At 36.2% G+C, this 17,818-nt stretch overlaps 1 protein-coding gene across 1 annotated transcript in view; it reads left to right on the top strand.

Moving 5' to 3' along the window:
• Dpyd (dihydropyrimidine dehydrogenase) overlaps window positions 1–17,818 on the top strand; it is an 830,055-nt gene that overhangs the window by 490,444 nt on the left and 321,793 nt on the right. Inside the window, exon 14 of the mRNA XM_027395605.1 lies at window positions 4,494–4,658. Coding sequence (XP_027251406.1) covers window positions 4,494–4,658 — 165 coding nt within the window. The remainder of the gene's footprint in view (window positions 1–4,493; window positions 4,659–17,818) is intronic.

The following is a 17,818-nucleotide window of genomic DNA, read 5'->3' as shown; positions in this document are numbered from 1 at the left end:
TGCTGAATTTTCTTGATTTTCTCCTGAGGGTGGTAGCACACTTGACAGACTGGAGGAGTCTTATGTAACAATGTATTTGCTGTTAGACTAATTTACAACATGTTTTTCTTCTGTTGTAGAAGAAACGTGCTGTGGATCCCACGTGCATGGAAAATGACATACTTCAGAAAGTGACTTGTCTTGTAGTGCTTTTCCATTTTTGAAATTTTGATTTATAAAATCAAATAGCTTAATTATTTTTAAGCAAAAAACGAGTAAACAGTTAAATAGAATCCCACAGTAGAATCTTGGAATTTAAAAGGAAAGATAACATGGAGAGTAGTGACTTAAGGGCTATGGTCCCAGCACTTGAAAGTTAGATGCATTAAGATCAGCCATAGGTCAGCCTCTGCTGCATAGCAAATTCATGTGTAGCTATGTCTACATGTGTCCCTTTCTTGAACAAAGAAGAAGACAGCTAAGATTTAACTTACGTATTTTCAGGAAGACTGACATATCAGAATATACAGGTTATTAATAGTACCCACTATGCTACCACATAGCTCAGGGAACAGGTTTCTCTTTCTGCTGTTCTCCAAGTCAGGCAACATCTCTTCCTCAGGAAGTTCTGCTTGCTCTGCTTTGCCCCCATTTAGTTGTTTCCCTCTATGTACCTACACTTTCAACATACTAAACTTGAGTGTATAATTTTATCACATCAGTTTGCATCACTAAACATTTAATAGTTACTTGTCCTTTATATTTACTTTTTTTGTAGACTACCATTTTCATTAATCAGCATTTATAAAATCTATCCATAGTGGTACACCCAGCTGTGGTTCAATCTGACCATTTTAGTATTCATTTTTGTTCATTGTCATTGGACCCTAGTTATCTTTCTGGTCTCTTATGACTCTGTTTTCTTTTTCTACCCTTGAAGCCATTGTGATTCTCTTTATTCAGGAGTAGCCATGGAAACAGTATAATTCTTTTTTTAGGTTCAGAGAAGTCAAATTAATGAAATTAAACAAATATGATCAGGATGTTCAGCATCCAAAGCTTTTCTAGTGGAAACTCACTAACACCACCTCAAATGGCTAAGAGGGTACTAACACTTGGTTTTATAATGGTGGTTCCATTAGCACATAACACTGGGATGTCTTCTAACACTTCCTTCTCCATAAGCATCTATTTTTGAAAACCTGGACATTGTTAATGCACTGAAGATTGGTGCCATGGTAATTTATCTTCTTTTAGAGAATGAACTTGTATGTAGTCTCAGTGTTCCTGACCATGTTTATTCTATTAATTGCCCTAAACAATATCAATATACCTTAGCTAGTAAAAATTAAATTATTCTATTATGAAATGATAGTCAAATTCTGGTTTTACTTCATCAAAAACTTTAGTAAGTAATCACTCAATTATTGAAACTTTAAATATAACCATATAACCACGGATAATTGGTTGGATTCCCCATTTTCATTCATCTGTCACTTTAAAAGAATCTAAAATGTCTCAATCTGTAGAGGAAGTTTTTGGCAAATTAGTGACAAGGACAACTCAATTTGAGAAAAACAAGCTAAAAAAATTATTGCTGACCTATTAGTGGTGAATGTTATAATTTTGTCACTTTGGTTGACTTCTGCAATTTTTTTTAAGTTTCTGCTGTTACTGAGTCACAGACAGTTCACAAATTCTACACAGTATATTTATTGTGTTGTAAGGAATTTTTATTGCTGTTTGTATTAAAGAAATGAACAACTTACACTGTGAAGACACATCATGTCCAAGGCAATGTACAAAATAATGCATTTAATTGGGGACTTGCTTATAGTTTTAGAGGGTGAGTCTATGACCAACATGGTAGGGTGCATGGCAACCGGGAGAGAGAGAGAGAGAGAGAGAGAGAGAGAGAGAGAGAGAGAGAGAGAGAGAGAGAGAGAGAGAGAGAGAGAAGCCTGTTGTGCTGTTGCTACCTTTGGGAACTTCAAAACCCACTCCCAATGACACACATCTCTAACAAGGCCACATCTCTTAATCCTGCCTAAGCAGTTTTAACAAATGGGGACCAAATACTGCAATATATGGTCCTTTGGGGGGTCATTCTCATTCAAATCACCACAGGGTCCTTCTTGAATGTTTTCATGAAAGTCATACACACATGACTTGTGGTAGCATCTGAAAATTATAGCTCAGAGTTTGCAAAGAATCTTCTCTGTCTCTCCCCTCTCTCTCCATCCCCCCTCCTTTTCCCTCTACCTCTTTGTCATCCAATGTCCCTCATTTCCCTTGTATTTTTTTCTGGCAAATAAGATCATAGCATAGTTTGTTTTCTGAGGTTCATTGGGTAGGTTTACATGTGATAATAAAATAAAGCCTGAGGTCAGGATGGTTTTACAACAGTGTTAAGATGTATTTTTACTTCAAAAGAGGTGCATAGTTTTGTTTCTAAGAGTCCCAGAAGACTGCATGTCTATAGCTGGCAAAAAAGAAAAGTGATATTTGAAGTCATATATGCTAACTAGCTCTTTAAGCATGATTTATTGCTGTTTTAATGTTTGAATTGTCTCTGCAAAATTCTTGTTACCTCTTTGTACGAAGTCTTCATAGCAACTTTTCAATTATGCAGGACTTAATTCTTAGTGCATAGGAGACTCTAAAGAGATGCCTTTCCAATCTTTCTATGTTGACTCACCTTGATGACCAGAAAGAATCTCTGTTCACCTCTGTGGCCAATGACTCTGTATAGGAACAGGTTGGATATATCCAAGAGAAAACATTTAGAATAGTGAGTAAAGAAAGAAGGATCTCACAGATGAAAGAGTGTGAAATCTGAAAATTGGAGCAGAGAAGAAAACCAGGAGCATTCAAAGAAAACATTTCCAGAAATGTCTTTTCCAACCCTGGCAGCACAATAGCGCCTACCTGGAGAGACACACAGAGCCACCCGTAGGGATGCTGCATACACACTGGAGCATTTGCCAGGATAGAAATTTGACCTGTCTGCTAGAGCTTCCTGGAGTGATTCTATTTGTCATTTTAGCATTTATGATTGTGTAACAGGGTTTTTCAACAGCAAATCAAAGAGAGGCTGGTGATATTGTGCACAAGCACAATGGGAATGGAATGGCTTAATTAGTAAAAATTTAACTGGCATGATTCCTATAAGTTAAAATGTACATATTTAAGGAGGCTTTTTGTAACATTTATACCATTTATTTTATAATATACTAATTCGATGTAAAAGTGAATGTAAATTAACAGAAATTAACATGCAATGTGAAGAAAAGTCCTTTTATCCTCTGCAACTGTAGCATTTGGCACATTCAGGAATAAATAATCTTTTGTGGCAAGGGTATGCCTTATCAAACATATGCAGATCAGCACTAATTAATGCTAATTAAGGTTTCCTGTCTATCTAGTTGGAAAAACGTCCAAATGTTATGAAATCCAGTTAGTATGCCTATTACACTAATTGTTTTATATGGGGTGGTTCTTAATTAAAATATGTAAATTGACCTTAATTGCTATATACTAATGGGGGTTCATGTTATCTCACTAAAAGTGACAAGATGGTGAGGAGGGGTACTTAAAAGACTAATTCTGATAAATCCTTAACTAAATGACCTTTATTCAAAATTAATTTTAATTGGAAGTTGGCAAAAGAAACATTTTTCCTTCTTTGTTTCTTTTTAGTTTTAAGGAATGGAAGGATGTTATTCTTCTTTGCTAATACTGCTTTAGAAGCAGCCAGGGATTGGTAATTACACTTAACAAGCAAGTTAATTTTACTGTTTATATTTATCAGGAAGTTATTGATAACCTCATTTCAATCTTGGGAAGGGGATCTATCTTCATATTGAATGTGAGTACATATACTCACATACACATACACACACACACACACACACACACACATACATATACATATAAGAATAGGAATATATATGTATCATGTGCATAGGTATACATATTTATACTTACATACAGGTAATTTGATCCAGTCAATTTTTTAGAATATGTATTAAAGTTTAATGAGCTAGTAATAGTAATGTTTTTCCTAGTTGATTTGCATTTAAATAACATTTTAAGAAAATTAGACATTTTGTCTTTAAACATTAATTCTTACTGGAGTTAATGAGTAGAGCTACTTAGATTACATAGACCTACATGGAATTCTAATGTTTTGTTTATTTATTTTTTTAAACTTCAAACAAACTAAAATATGTACATCCCAAATCAGCATAAAATTATTTAATTAAAAAGTTTTTTTTGTTTACTATGTACAGTCTAGAACTGTAGGACGTTAGCAAAAGCTAGCAAATATTTTATTCTACCATTTCATTTGGAAATAGCATATGCTCAACTGTAATTTAAAGTATGTTAAAACCTCATCTGGAAAAATGTGAGAAGAGACTTGGTAAAATATTGTCACATGGAAATGAGTATGTAATAAAGATCGCAGGTTTTCTTTGTGGAACGGAGACTCAATATGTTTTCTCTTTCTTTAGGACATCGTGACAAATGTCTCGCCCAGAATCATTCGGGGGACCACTTCTGGCCCCATGTATGGCCCTGGACAAAGCTCTTTCCTCAACATTGAGCTCATCAGTGAGAAGACAGCTGCATATTGGTGTCACAGTATCACCGAACTAAAGGCTGACTTCCCGGACAATGTAAGTGTGATTTAACATCTACAACAAGAGAACGGGCATGAGTTGCTGAATGTTTATTTAAACATCCAATTCATAGGCTTATAAATATTAATGCATATAATATATTTTATTAAAGAATCTGCCAGTTGCTTGGCTGATGCATAGAAAGATAAAGAAAGCTAGAGAACTCATAAAATCCCTCCCCATGTGAGGCTTTGTTATAAATGGGCACTGTGTGCATAGAAGAAACGCCTCTACATAAGCAGAAGAAAGAGGAATGAAATACCCATTTTATTGAGTTGGTTTTCATCATGTGTGGCTGGTATTTATGAAGGTGATGACCTTAGGGAGAAATTGCAGGCTCTAAATAATTTTAAATATAAAGCCAAGACTGAAACAGAATATCTTATGTAGGTTATTTATATGTTTTTCAGTGGGAGATAATTTACTAAATAATTTTAATGCCCTTAGACTAAATGAACTCACTATGTTTTGTAGAAAGCTTTATTTTTAAGGGACCACACAGAATCCTTGCAGTGAAATCAGATTTACATGTAATAAAGAATATTTTCTCTTTAGTAGTCTACTTGAGGTTGTTGTTGGTATCATTCATTCATTCCCCCACTCCCTGTCCCTATGCCTGCCATTTTGTATTCCTATTATTCTTTCAATGAGCTGCAGTGAATGGAGCCTGAAGTATCCAGCAATGTGTGTGTGTGTGTGTGTGTGTGTGTGTGTGTGTATGTTATAGAAAAGATTTTTCTACAGGGACAAAAGAAAGAACATGTCACATGCTCTCATGATATGTATTTTTAAATGGTTAAATTCTTTTCTATTTATTGGAATTCATGAATGGTTGCCTATAACCTGAAAAGTCAGTCTTCCAAAGGAAGCATACTATTGTCCAGCCAATCAAGAGGGGTTCTTTCAGGTAGCTTGGCCGCTTCCACGTTCTCTTACCCTGAACCAAAATACAATCATGCAGGACAGGCATAATTTACCTTACTCCAAACAGTCCTTCAGATGTGAAGGGAACTGTGGAGATCCATCAGGGATCTTAAGCATCTGCTCATTAGGGGCTCCTCAGGTTGGGAACCTGATGTTGCAATTGTCTCTCCTATAATACAGTGAAGTCTCTGTAGCAAAATGCCAGTGTTTGCTTCCTAAAGGAGCCTTATTTTGTAGAAAGCTTTTCCTCAGATAGATGAGAACAAGAAACCCGAATGTACAAACAATAATATTAGTCGGTACCCAAACTAGGTCTATAGTATTGAATTTTCTGCTAGGTACTGAACATTTCATTTTCGTCACAATGGTAGGTAGGTACTTAAGAAATCGCTTACTCTGTGCCAGACCAGACACTGTTATAAAAGCTTTATATTTTAAACTTGCTGGATTCTTCAAGTCCATAGAGGAGGAAACAGAGGCACACAAAGGTAAGGGATCTGGTTCATGATTAAATATATAGTCATCGTGAAGTTGAAATTTGAACTTGAATTTTGCTTTTACTACCTACACCTCTGTATATTAGTGTCTTCAGTGTATCTATCTATGTTGCTCTTAAAGATTCAGTATTACTTTCTAAGATAACATATCAAACAGTATGAAGTAAATATGACTTTCCCCAAAACTGCTTCATTGAACAATGAAGAATGAAATCAATGTTTCTGGGAAAACAAACAAGCAAATGAACAAAACTAGTTTTGTTGACAAAGTAATGCCCAATGGTGACTTTCTTAAACTCACATGATACTACCTGCATTTTCTGAGGCAGGAATAATTTGTGATAATAATGACAGTCAGGGAGGGGAAATCTGGGTTGGAGACCATGGCTTTCTGATTCCACAGCCAAGAAAAAAGAAGAGGCACATTTAAACATTAGATTACCCTGGCAACAATGTTCTTGTCTTATAATGCTTTTGTGTGTGTTAGAAAAAATCATGCGTGACACACACACACACACACACACACACACACACACACACACACACACACACACACCGCAATTCTTTCCCCATTTAGATTCTACTCATTAGTCTTTTCTGTATTGTTAGAACTCATTTTTTTTACCGATTTTACTCCCCATCCCAAAGATAACACTTTAAACACAATTAAAGTGGCATTCTCATTTGAACCCACGCAAAGAGCACGTGTGTACCCAGATACCACCATGCTGAGAGGAACATCTCCCCCACTGTTTCAGAATTATTCTGATGCCAAACCCAATGAGCTTAGTGAAAGGAGGTGACCCTTCTTCTTCCAACTTTAATTATCACTCTCACTGGAGTTTTCCCACATCATTCTCAAGTGTGTGGTTGCCACCTTTAATGACAGGGATTGGATAATTCAGCCCACTGTGGCAGCTTCTAAGCAAGGCCAAAGTTTTCTGAGAAAGAAATTGTGCAAGGGGACTCAGGCAGCTAATAGCTGCAGCTAGGGTCTGTTTCCAGATGGGAGACTACAGTCGCTTATGAGCCAGAGGAGACAGTGACAGAGCATCATTGAATATAAAGGTAAGAAGGCTCTAGAAGGTGATGTGAGGGATACTTGAACTCAAGCTGTAATAGAGCCCACCTTCAAGCTAGACCTGCTTGGCTCCCAAATTTTCCTTTCTATTTATCTGTGAATTAAATTGGGCACACGGATCATTGTAGTGACAAGTTATTATGAACAGAGTTTTTGTTCGTAAGCTGAGAGTTTGCAAAGCTTATTATCGAATATACTGTATAATTAGGGCTTACAGAAATCAGTTTAAAGTGAATCTTTTCACTGGCATTACAAAAGCTGAGAATGGGCATATTTTAGACTTAAAAGAAAAAGACACACACACACAAAAAAAAATACATGCTGCGATTTGCCTGCAGGTAGTGACTTAGCAAGGAAAGACATACTCTTGTATCATTTTGGGCAACTAGAAGTTAGGGGTAGGCAGATGTTCAGCAGTGAATATATGCTGCCAAGGAAAGACCAGACAAGGATGAGGGCTTTGTGGAGACACTGGCAGAGGAGGGACAGTCACTATGTAAATATTCTCTACATTAGTACATCTTCATTGCTGGTGATACTATTTCACAGCTAACAGCACTACACACAATTAAGTTCACAGTGACTCTACAGAATTTGATATCCATCCTCCCTCCTGGAGTGTTACTGGCCAGTAGCCTCTAAAATAAATGCAAATTCTTAATCTCTGTGTGCCAGAGACTCCTTCCATCAAGGGAAAACTTATGCCCCTCTGCTCTTCTGTATAATAAAGGCATAATTCAAAATTCTTAAGGTTATGTAAAAGTGAAATGTTCGAAACATGTTTTGAAAATAGAGGATAAAGAAGGCTGGGGAGATGGATTGTTGGGTAAAGTGATTACTCTGTAAGCATGAGGACCTGAGTTCAGATTCCAGCACCCACAGGAAAAGCCTTGTGACATGCAAGTATAACCCATTCACTGGGGCCATGGTGGTAGTGTGGGGGAGACAGGCTGATCCCAGTTGTGCACTGGACATCTGTTCTAGCTAATTTGACTTCTTGGTTCAGTGAGAGACCCTCTACCTCAAAAATAAGCTATAAAGCAATAGAGGAAGACAACTGACATGGACCTCCAACCTCCACACACCTTGCATGAGTAAACACACTCTCCATATATGTGTGTACACACATACATCACAAACATGCCCAAAGTAAAAGTAAGATAAAAGATATAGTCATAATTTTCAACAATTACACCATTTTTAATTTTTTTAAACAAGTAAGTATTGTACTTTGAGTCTTTTCCTTCTCCTGTCCTTGCTTCCCTTTCCTGTGTTCCTTTCTGTAAGTCACCTTTGTTTCTCTAGTCACTTTCATTCTACTTTTATGCCATGTATACCTGGAAATGGGAGGATTATGGAGAATCTAGACTAAGAATTCAATTCTAATTGCATTTCAAAACTGTTTGGGGAGCTGAAGAAAACAATGTCTGTCTTTCACTCCTGTCTGAATTCAATCATTTCAGAAATTATGATATGGGCACAATGACTGTGTGTGTGTGGGTGTGTGAGTAGGTAGGTAGGTCTAAATGGTCTACACTTTTTATAAAGCTTCCTGGATGATTGTGTTACATACAGAATCAGCATTATTTATGGACCTTGATATATGAAACTTCCCCTTCAGAACTATTTACTAAGATAATTTTTTTTTCATTTGGAACTGAACTTCATATACTGGTACATTTATGAAATGCAAATCAGAAGAGCAATAAAGGTGGTGCATTCCTGTCCTTGGCCAGTGCTAGTGTGTGAGGCAGAAGAACAAGAAATAGTTCCATTATACCTTGGGGAGATATGCTGCTTTGCTTTGTTATTTTGTTTTTTGTCAAGTTGACATAATCTAGAGTCATCTGAGAAGAGGGGATATCATTTGAGGAATTTCCTCTCCCAGATTTGTCTGTAGGCATTTCTTGATTAATGATTGATGTATGAGGATTCAGCCCACTGCAGGCAATGCCATCCCTGGGCAGGTGGTCCTCCTGGGGTGGATAATATAATGGTACCTGAGTAACCTGGGGGTAAGAGATATAAGCCAGTAACCAGCTTTCCTCCATAGCCATGTTGTAGTTCATGCCTCCAGGTTCCTGCTTGAGTTCCTGTCCTAACTTGTCTCAGTGATGGACTGTGTGATGTGGAAATGAAAACCAAATAAACCCTGTCCTCCAACAAGTTACTTTGGATTGTGGTATTTTATCACAGCAGCAGAGAAACAAACTAAAACAAGTGGCATTTCTTTTAGCCCTGTGTCAACTAAGAAAATGGGCACGCTGGAAAATAGCTCAGTGGTGAAGCATGGTGACTGCTTTTCTAGAGGACCAAGGTTCAGTTCTCAACACACACGCACGCGCACACACACACACACACACACACACACACACACACACACACACACACACACACGTTGGCTCACAATCATACTTAAATCCACTCCCCAAGGATCTAACACCTAGCTCCACTGGCAACTGCAAAGACAGGAGCTCACAAATGCACTCAGACATACGCATAAATAATAATTAGTGAATTAAAAATAACACATGAAATATGAGAATCAATGTTATTACAAGTTTTCTTTAACTACTCCCTCAAATGTACACTCTCAAACACAGACTTTCCAAAAAATATTATTACCTGACAAAGAACCTCTGTAATCAGATAGTCTTTACTGTGGCTGTAGTCCCCACTCAAAGCACTGGGTAGCCCAGTTCTTTTGCTCCGTGGTTTATCTGTTCCTGCAGAAAATAATGGAATCAAATAACTTGGACTTAGGTTTTAGTAGTTACCAGACCTCCTGTTAAATCCTTTATCCTGAAATGTGAATGCTGGCAGATCGAGATGGAGTCAGACTACAGATACTATTGAAACAAATAGAATGCTCCTTGCTTCTACTGTGGAGGCTTGTTACTCCTTGCAGTCTCCATAAAGGCTGAGTCAGCACAAGCAGGCACTGTTTAAAAAAAAAAAAAAAAAACAATTGTAATTAACTTTGGATACTGGGAGGTGGGACTTCTGTAACGCAATCAACTTATTTAGAAAAATTGAAATTTATGAACAGATGAAACTCCATATCTGTTGTCTGGTCAGCAATGATTGTTAAAAGTTGTGGAATAGTCATAAGAAGAAATTCAAGAGTCCCTCTACTCCATTCCACCTTTGCTCCCTCTGGAGTTTTCTGAGCTTGTCAAGTCTCTGTTTCTACCCATTTCTACAAGCTGATTAAAAAGTAATAAATTAAGAAAATATTTGAGCAGCTGCCAAAGGGAAGGCTGATGGGTCCCTTGGCAACGTTTCCCTTGTTCACACCACAGTGATTTCTTAATACTGTTTATAAATTCCTGGGGATATGGGTATTTCTCAGCCTCCCTCTTTTACCTAACTTCTGGATGAATCTTACCTCAGATTAACTATTAGCACTCTCATTGGATTTTTAAGCAATTTAGTTTACAAGATAGATGTAAGTTAAAATAGTAATGGGGATTTTGAAAGCAAGGGGAAAATAATCCATATCCCGTTATCCCCACAGGACTCAGTTCTGACTTTCCTATAGTTGATAAAGGCAGAGAGCTCCCAGTCAGCATGAATAGGATGGAAACAGCCCTTCTACTCACTTGCCATTTAGCATCACTATCAGCCCCATCACTACCTTCCTCATACGAATACTTATCCTCCAAGGCCATTATAAAGACTGAGGTATTATGAGTGACATTCTGACACACTGCAATTATTCACCACTATGTACTATATTACACAAAATACGGTTTGTATTAACTTTTATTCACAGTTCAATCTAATAATTTTTCTTAATAGATTCAACCGGAGACATTTGATAAGGGAAAGGTAACAGCAGGGTTACAACACTTAAAATACATAATGAAAATTATCTTCAAAAATTATATGAACTACGGGTTTATATAAAACAGTATTTTTAAATAGGTATCAATATAAAATGGAATTAAAGACTGAGGCAGGCCTGGTGTCACATGCCTGGAATCTTAGCACAGGGGAAGCTGCGGCAAGAGGATTGCAAGTTTGAGCCCTCCAGGCTACATAGTGAGACCCTGTCTCAAGCAAATAGATAAATAAGTGTGTGTTCTATGACATGCACGATTTTCTGTCTAATATTTCATTCATTGTACTCATTTGAGTTCCTCTCATGTACTCACTTAGTTACAAAGCTTCCCTTTAAAGCAACACTGAAAGAATGGCAGTTAGTTGTATTTCCAGTCAAAACACAGAAGCCCCCCCCAAAAAAGAAAAATTAAAATCTATTTAACTATTTAATTACACAAAAATAGTGGAGATGAATGAATCAGAATGGATAATATAGCTTGTGATTGGTTTTGACTTTCTGTATCTAAGTATTTTTAACTTATTTTTTAATAGTTTGAGGATGAGTACCATATTTACATCATTCCTACCTCTCTTCCCCTTCCAAGCCCCCATGCCCACCATTCCACTCCCTCTCAAATTCATGACCTCTTCTTTATTAAATGTGTGTATATCTGCATCTATCTGTGCACATGTGCAAAAACACATTCTCTCTCTCTCTCTCTCTCTCTCTCTCTCTCTCTCTCTCTCTCTCTCTCTCTCTCTCTCTCTCTCTTTCACACACACACACACACACACACACACACACACACACACATTTGGATAACCTACTGAAGTCCTTATTCCTGGAGACAACTGATTGTCTGTCTCACAGTAGCCATTCATCTAGGATTGGGGTCTTCAGAATTTACCACACACATGTCATTATTCGGGTCTTATTTAGGTGGCTATGTTGATAACATTTCATGGGAATAGCATCCATGACTTGTCTAGAAGATGCATTCTTGCAGCAGGTGTCCTGATCTGACTGTTACAATCCTTCTGCCCTCTCTTCCTCGTTGTTCTCTGATGCTTATGTTTACACCTTGAGTTGTAGATGTTCCAGTGGCTGAATCAGAATGTCATTTCTCTGCATTTTGACTATTTATGGATTTCTGTAGTGGCCTCTGCTGCTTCAAAAAGCAGCTTCTTTGATGAAGGGTGAGAGTTATACTTACCTTTGGGAATAATAATAGGTATTGAGAATATAGTTAGAAGTTATATTGCTTTAGGAAAATGAGAATAAATGTTATCCTATTAGAACTATTGCCTTTCCAGCCATGGGTACTTGACTAGGTTATAGTGTCAGGCTTGATTTCCTTGATCCAAACTGCTACTATTTAACCTTTAGGACAGGTGAGCAGAGTGTTGTGGTTCACAGGCTTTGACTTAGGAGTGTGATGACTGTGGAGAGGGACTGTGGTAGTGGCTAAGTATTTTCTTAAAACAGATGTCTCCAGATTCTTAAAAGAAAGTTTCTGCTATCACCTAGGTAGAAAAATGAAAATCTAGCTCACTTTCCAACTGAAACAAGAAATATAAAACATAGCAAGATCTAGAACCTTAAAGGGTCAAGAGAGTTATCACTGAAATATGAAAAATAAAATTCTTCCCTGCTACTGAGGGGAATGAGCTGAGGAGGAGCAGAGGGATCAGAGAACAAACTAACTAGAGTTCAAGATAGAAAACAGGACAGGAAAAGCAAAGAGAACAGAGCAGATGTTAGAAACTCACACAGGAGTTGCACACACATATAGTATGTAGCCGAGTAGAAACTAGGTTGTGCATGTGAGTCAGCTAGTCTACAGAGAGGAACTGTTTGAGGTGGAGTAAAGAGCAAAGGCTCTTTGTTTGCTTGCTTCCATAGAATTGTTAATAGCAACAAATTGTAAATCCCTATCAATGGAAACCACTGGTGAGAACATAAGGGAGGGTCCCAATTGAGCATTGGCAGATTTATTTGCCATCAGCTGAAATTATCAACTTAAAGAAAAATTTGAAAATATTTTAAGGAATATAGAAATATCTGATTCAACCAAGATAAAATTCTTCACAGTGACTTATAGCCAATAAAATTCACATGCTATAAGAAATAAGAAAATGTTACTTATAATCAAAGAGAAATCAATTGATATAAACCATCTCAGAATTGACAAGACAGGATTATTATTAAAACTATATTACAAATGGTCAAGGCTAAGAAATAGAAGAGAGATAAAAGATTTAAGCTTCTAGAGATTAAAAACTACTGTGAATTGGGTAACAAGTATGATGGAAGTCATAAACAACCTATTAGGCATATCAAAATAATAGCAAACTTAAAGAAATTGAAATGAAAAATGAGAGAGTAAGGGGAAAGTTGAAGGGAGAGAGTGACGGAGGAAGTAGAGATCAAGAATTACAGATACAAAGCTAACAGTAGGTATAAAATGATCCACTTATTGCAAAAGAAGGTTGAAAAAAGGAAAAGAGAATATGGGGTCTTATGCCTATTATCTCAACACAGAAAAATCTGGGTCAGGGGGATTACTGTGAGTTTTAAAACAGCTTGGGATACATAGTGAGTTACAGTCAGTCTGAGATATAATGGGAGACTCTATGTAAAAGTAAAATAAATATAAAATCATTCAAGACATATGAAGAAAAAATGAGTAGAGTGGTGTAGGAGGAAGAGTAAAGTTTAGAGCAAGATGATAGAGTTAAGCCTGATCATTCAGTGTCATGTTGGAAATGTAAACACCCTAAATTTGTTAATTAAAAACCAGAGATTTAAGGACTAGTTATAAGAGTGAGACCCAACTACATGTAAAGTACAAAACTCAAATATGATTCATATCAAAGGCATTGGAATGATAATCCATGTCAAATTTAATAAAAATATTTCATTAACTATGGAAACAGAGAGCAGAATTTTGGCTATTAGGCTTCAATGTGGGTCTTTTAACAATGGGGAAACGATTGGTTTAAGGATATAAAACTGCAGTTGGACAAGAGGCATGGACTTGCTGAAGTCTTGAGGTCTACTGAGAGCCTGATAAATATGCTTGATAAAAATATGCTATATTTTAAAAGTTGTGAGATAGTATACTTTAAGTGTTCTCAAAACAAAAATGATGAATATGTGTGATATAACATGTTAATTGGTTTAATTTAGCCATGCCATTGTGAACATACTGTATTCTGTATCGTAATCTGTATCTGTGCATGACTTTATTTATGAGCTAAATAAATGAATGGAAAAAATATTTCATTAACAATTGATAAAAATAGATGAGAAAGCAAGCATATTACCAGAGCCAAGTCAAGAAAAGATCATGCTGTCATGGTAAAGGATCAATTTATACATAACAGACCATAACAGCACTGCTTATATATGTAATAACATAGCTGAAGAATGCATAAAGCAAAAGCCAATAGAGCTTTCATTAACAATGGCAAAGTCTGTAATTATATTTCAATATCTATTACCTTGATATCTGTAATTAATAGAACAAAATTATTATTTGAAAAACACTATCAACTGATCTAAATGACAGTATTGAGACATACCATTCAATATCAATAAAACACTTTTTATTTTGTTTTTTAATATGATCAAAGAATTTAGAAAGATAAGTCATATTCTAGTTCATGGAAGAAGTCCTAATGCTTTTAGCATAATTGAAGTCATATGAAGTATATATTCTGATGACACAGTAATTCAATTCAAAATTGAAACAAAAATATTTTGGAAAATACTCAAACAGTTCAAAGCGAATAATGCAAATAACTCTTAACTCTTGTATCAAGAAAAATATGAAATTAGAAATTATTTTGAAGTAAATGAAAATTAAAATATGCCTGAATTTATTGTATGCAATACATGAATTACTCATTAAGACAACTACACTACCAAATGCATAAATGCATGAGTGACACATTCAGGAAAGTATTGAATTAATGACCTCAAATTCTACCTTGATGGCCATAATGATGGACTGCAGATTTGGACTGTGAGCTAAAATAAACACTTTCTCCCTTGAACTGCTTCTGATATTTTGTCATAGCAAAGGGAAAAAGAAATATGAAGACTAAGATAGGTGTAATTTCTTTTTAGTATATGTAGTGGAGTTACGTATCCTATTTCTATATTAGAAATCCTCATGTCTTCTATTTAATTTAATTATTAATTCTGATGAGTCTTTCTAAAGTTTCATGCATTCTGTTCTGCTCAAGCCAGGCTTGTGTTCACCCCATTTTTCTATATTCTTTTCACTGATTTTCCCACCGCCATTCATTTTTAGTCTATCATTTAATTATTTTAAACTAAGTAACTTTCTCTCCTTATTTTGAAAGGTAGAATTTGAGGAACTTGAAATAGGGGGTCATGCTGCATCCACAATTAGGAACCAAAAATAACAATGTGTCTGCTTGGCTCACTTTTTTCACTTTATACAGCCCAGGAGCCCAGCTCTGAGAATAGTGCTGCCCTCAGTGGGTAGAAGTGTATTTCACCAAATCAGTTTAAAAATAGATTCTCTATAAAATCATAATAGTACTTTTGATGAGATGTCTTAGGATTCATTTCCAACTGGGTCAAACTCAAACACCCAGCTATATATCTCCTCAGCCTAGCTTCAAGACTACCCTGGGTACCTCAGAGTCATCGATGAAGTTATCTTCCATTGTCAGCATCCTCACTCAGATGCTGCATCATTGGAACTCACAGGAAGTTAGAAAAAACTGACCTCATATGGTATTGAGAACTGTAAGTCATGAGTTTCTAAGCTTTGTGAGTGATTAAAATGTTGGTGGTTCAAGTTATTCAGTAAGAGAAAAATCTTACAAGCAATCTATCAAACCCTTTAAAGTAGTCATTATACAATCATTAACTGGTTACAATAAAGGCTTTTGCAAATTCTCTGTCCTTTTGTAATCAGACTGCCTTTGGGTAAGAATAGTATCTCTCTGATTTGGATGCATGGCACTGAGCATGTTGAATAGCTAGAAAGAAACTCAGAGGATTGGGGAGATGCAAAGAATTCAGGTTCCTCCTTTATCCGAAAGAATTCATGAAAGAGGCCAGGTCTACCTGTGAACAAATGAAGATCAAGGTCAAAACTAAAAAAAAGCCAAAAGCCAAGAAGTGTGCTGGATTCACATCCTTTAATAATATCAATCTGGTAAATTTTGTGCTTTAATTTTTGGAGGACTCAGTTCTGATACCTTCTTCAAAGGCATAGGGCTATCAGGGAAGAGGAGGGTGATGTAAAACTTTTGGCAGTCACTCTCTACTTCTCTGTTAAGTCTCTAACATTTACCTTTTCTTAGTCTCTAAGGCAATTTAATCTGTTAATTTGATTTAGAAAGTGCACCCCTTGGTTTTCTGGAGTTGAAACTGAGGAGGCAAGCTCAAGGTGACCAGCTAACCTGTGATCCTGCACTTGCATGCTGTCTCATAAATCATTTTTCTCCACCCTCATTCCTCCCTTCCTTTCCTTTTTCGTCCTTCCTTCCTTGTTTCTTTGCTTCTCTTTTATTCTGGGTGAGGTCATTGAGACAGTTTCTCTTCTTTAACTTTCTTTTGTACCAGTAGGTGTTTCATTCTTTTACTTTGTACTCACAAGAAGTATCCTTCAATGATTTTGTTTTTCATAAGGAACTAATTTCTTATTCCTCCTCTTTAAGACATTTACTTGATATCCTTTTAGAATAATTTCTTAAACATCAATAAATTACTTTTTTGAAGGTACCCAAAACTTTATTTTGATAATCTTTGCATTTAAATCCATTTGTATAGACAACGTAATTGTTCCCACTTATCAGACGCAAATCTGTGCCTGTGACTTACAGGCATGATCCAGGTCTCTATAAAACATCTAAATGGAATCTGGTCTTGGGAGACATTTGACTACTAGTTTAGTGTTTGGCCAAGGTGACACATATCACAAACAAGGACTACTTTGATATGACAGTTAAATATGTATAAGGAACCATTATTTGACTCAAAATTCTACCTGTGGGCTATGAGAAGTAAACTTATAACAACAGTTCATGTTAGAATGAGAAACATTCTAGAAGGAATATATACAAAGTCCTATTACTGGTAAATCCTCTTAGTGTCCACAGGTAGGAAAGCATCAGGAAGCCAAACCCACCAAGAAAGATAACACTGAGCTTTACTGGTCTTTACTGGTCTTTTCAACCATTTCTACTGCTCATTTTATCAACAGGGAAGGATATATATATATATATATATATATATATATATATATATATATATATCATGATACACTGGCAAAAAGCCTTTCCAGAAAGCAAGCCTTGATTTAAGAAAACAAAACAAAACAAAAAGCTAACTGACAAAGGGAATTTTATATACAAATCCAAATTGATAATGTATACCAGCTTCACAGAGCCACTTATCAACTTCTTCTGAATCTGTATTTCCTTCCATTTATTTATCAATAACATAGTGACGAGGGTAAGGCTGTCACCCCTAGTTCATGAGAGAGATCTGATATCCAGGTGTATGCAGATGAAGATAAATACTTTTCTAAGATGTTGCTCAAGCTGTAAGTGCTAGGATTTTGACATTTTATGAGATCTGACTCCATAAACCAGTCCTCATGCTATGTCTTAACTGTGTATGCATGCTGCCAATTGGAAAATAATTATATATATATATATATATATATATATATATATCCAAGCATATATCTCCAGTCATTTAAGACTGCCATTACATGATCTTCTCTTTTTACCTGGACTCCTCCCCTTTTGGGTAGAGTTGCTAATGAGCAGAGAAATAGGAG

This window comes from Cricetulus griseus (assembly GCF_003668045.3).
Source record: "Cricetulus griseus strain 17A/GY chromosome 1 unlocalized genomic scaffold, alternate assembly CriGri-PICRH-1.0 chr1_0, whole genome shotgun sequence".
Classification (NCBI taxonomy): domain Eukaryota; kingdom Metazoa; phylum Chordata; class Mammalia; order Rodentia; family Cricetidae; genus Cricetulus; species Cricetulus griseus.
The sequence above is the reverse complement of the archived record's forward strand: the minus strand, read 5'-3'. Positions and strand labels throughout refer to the sequence as shown.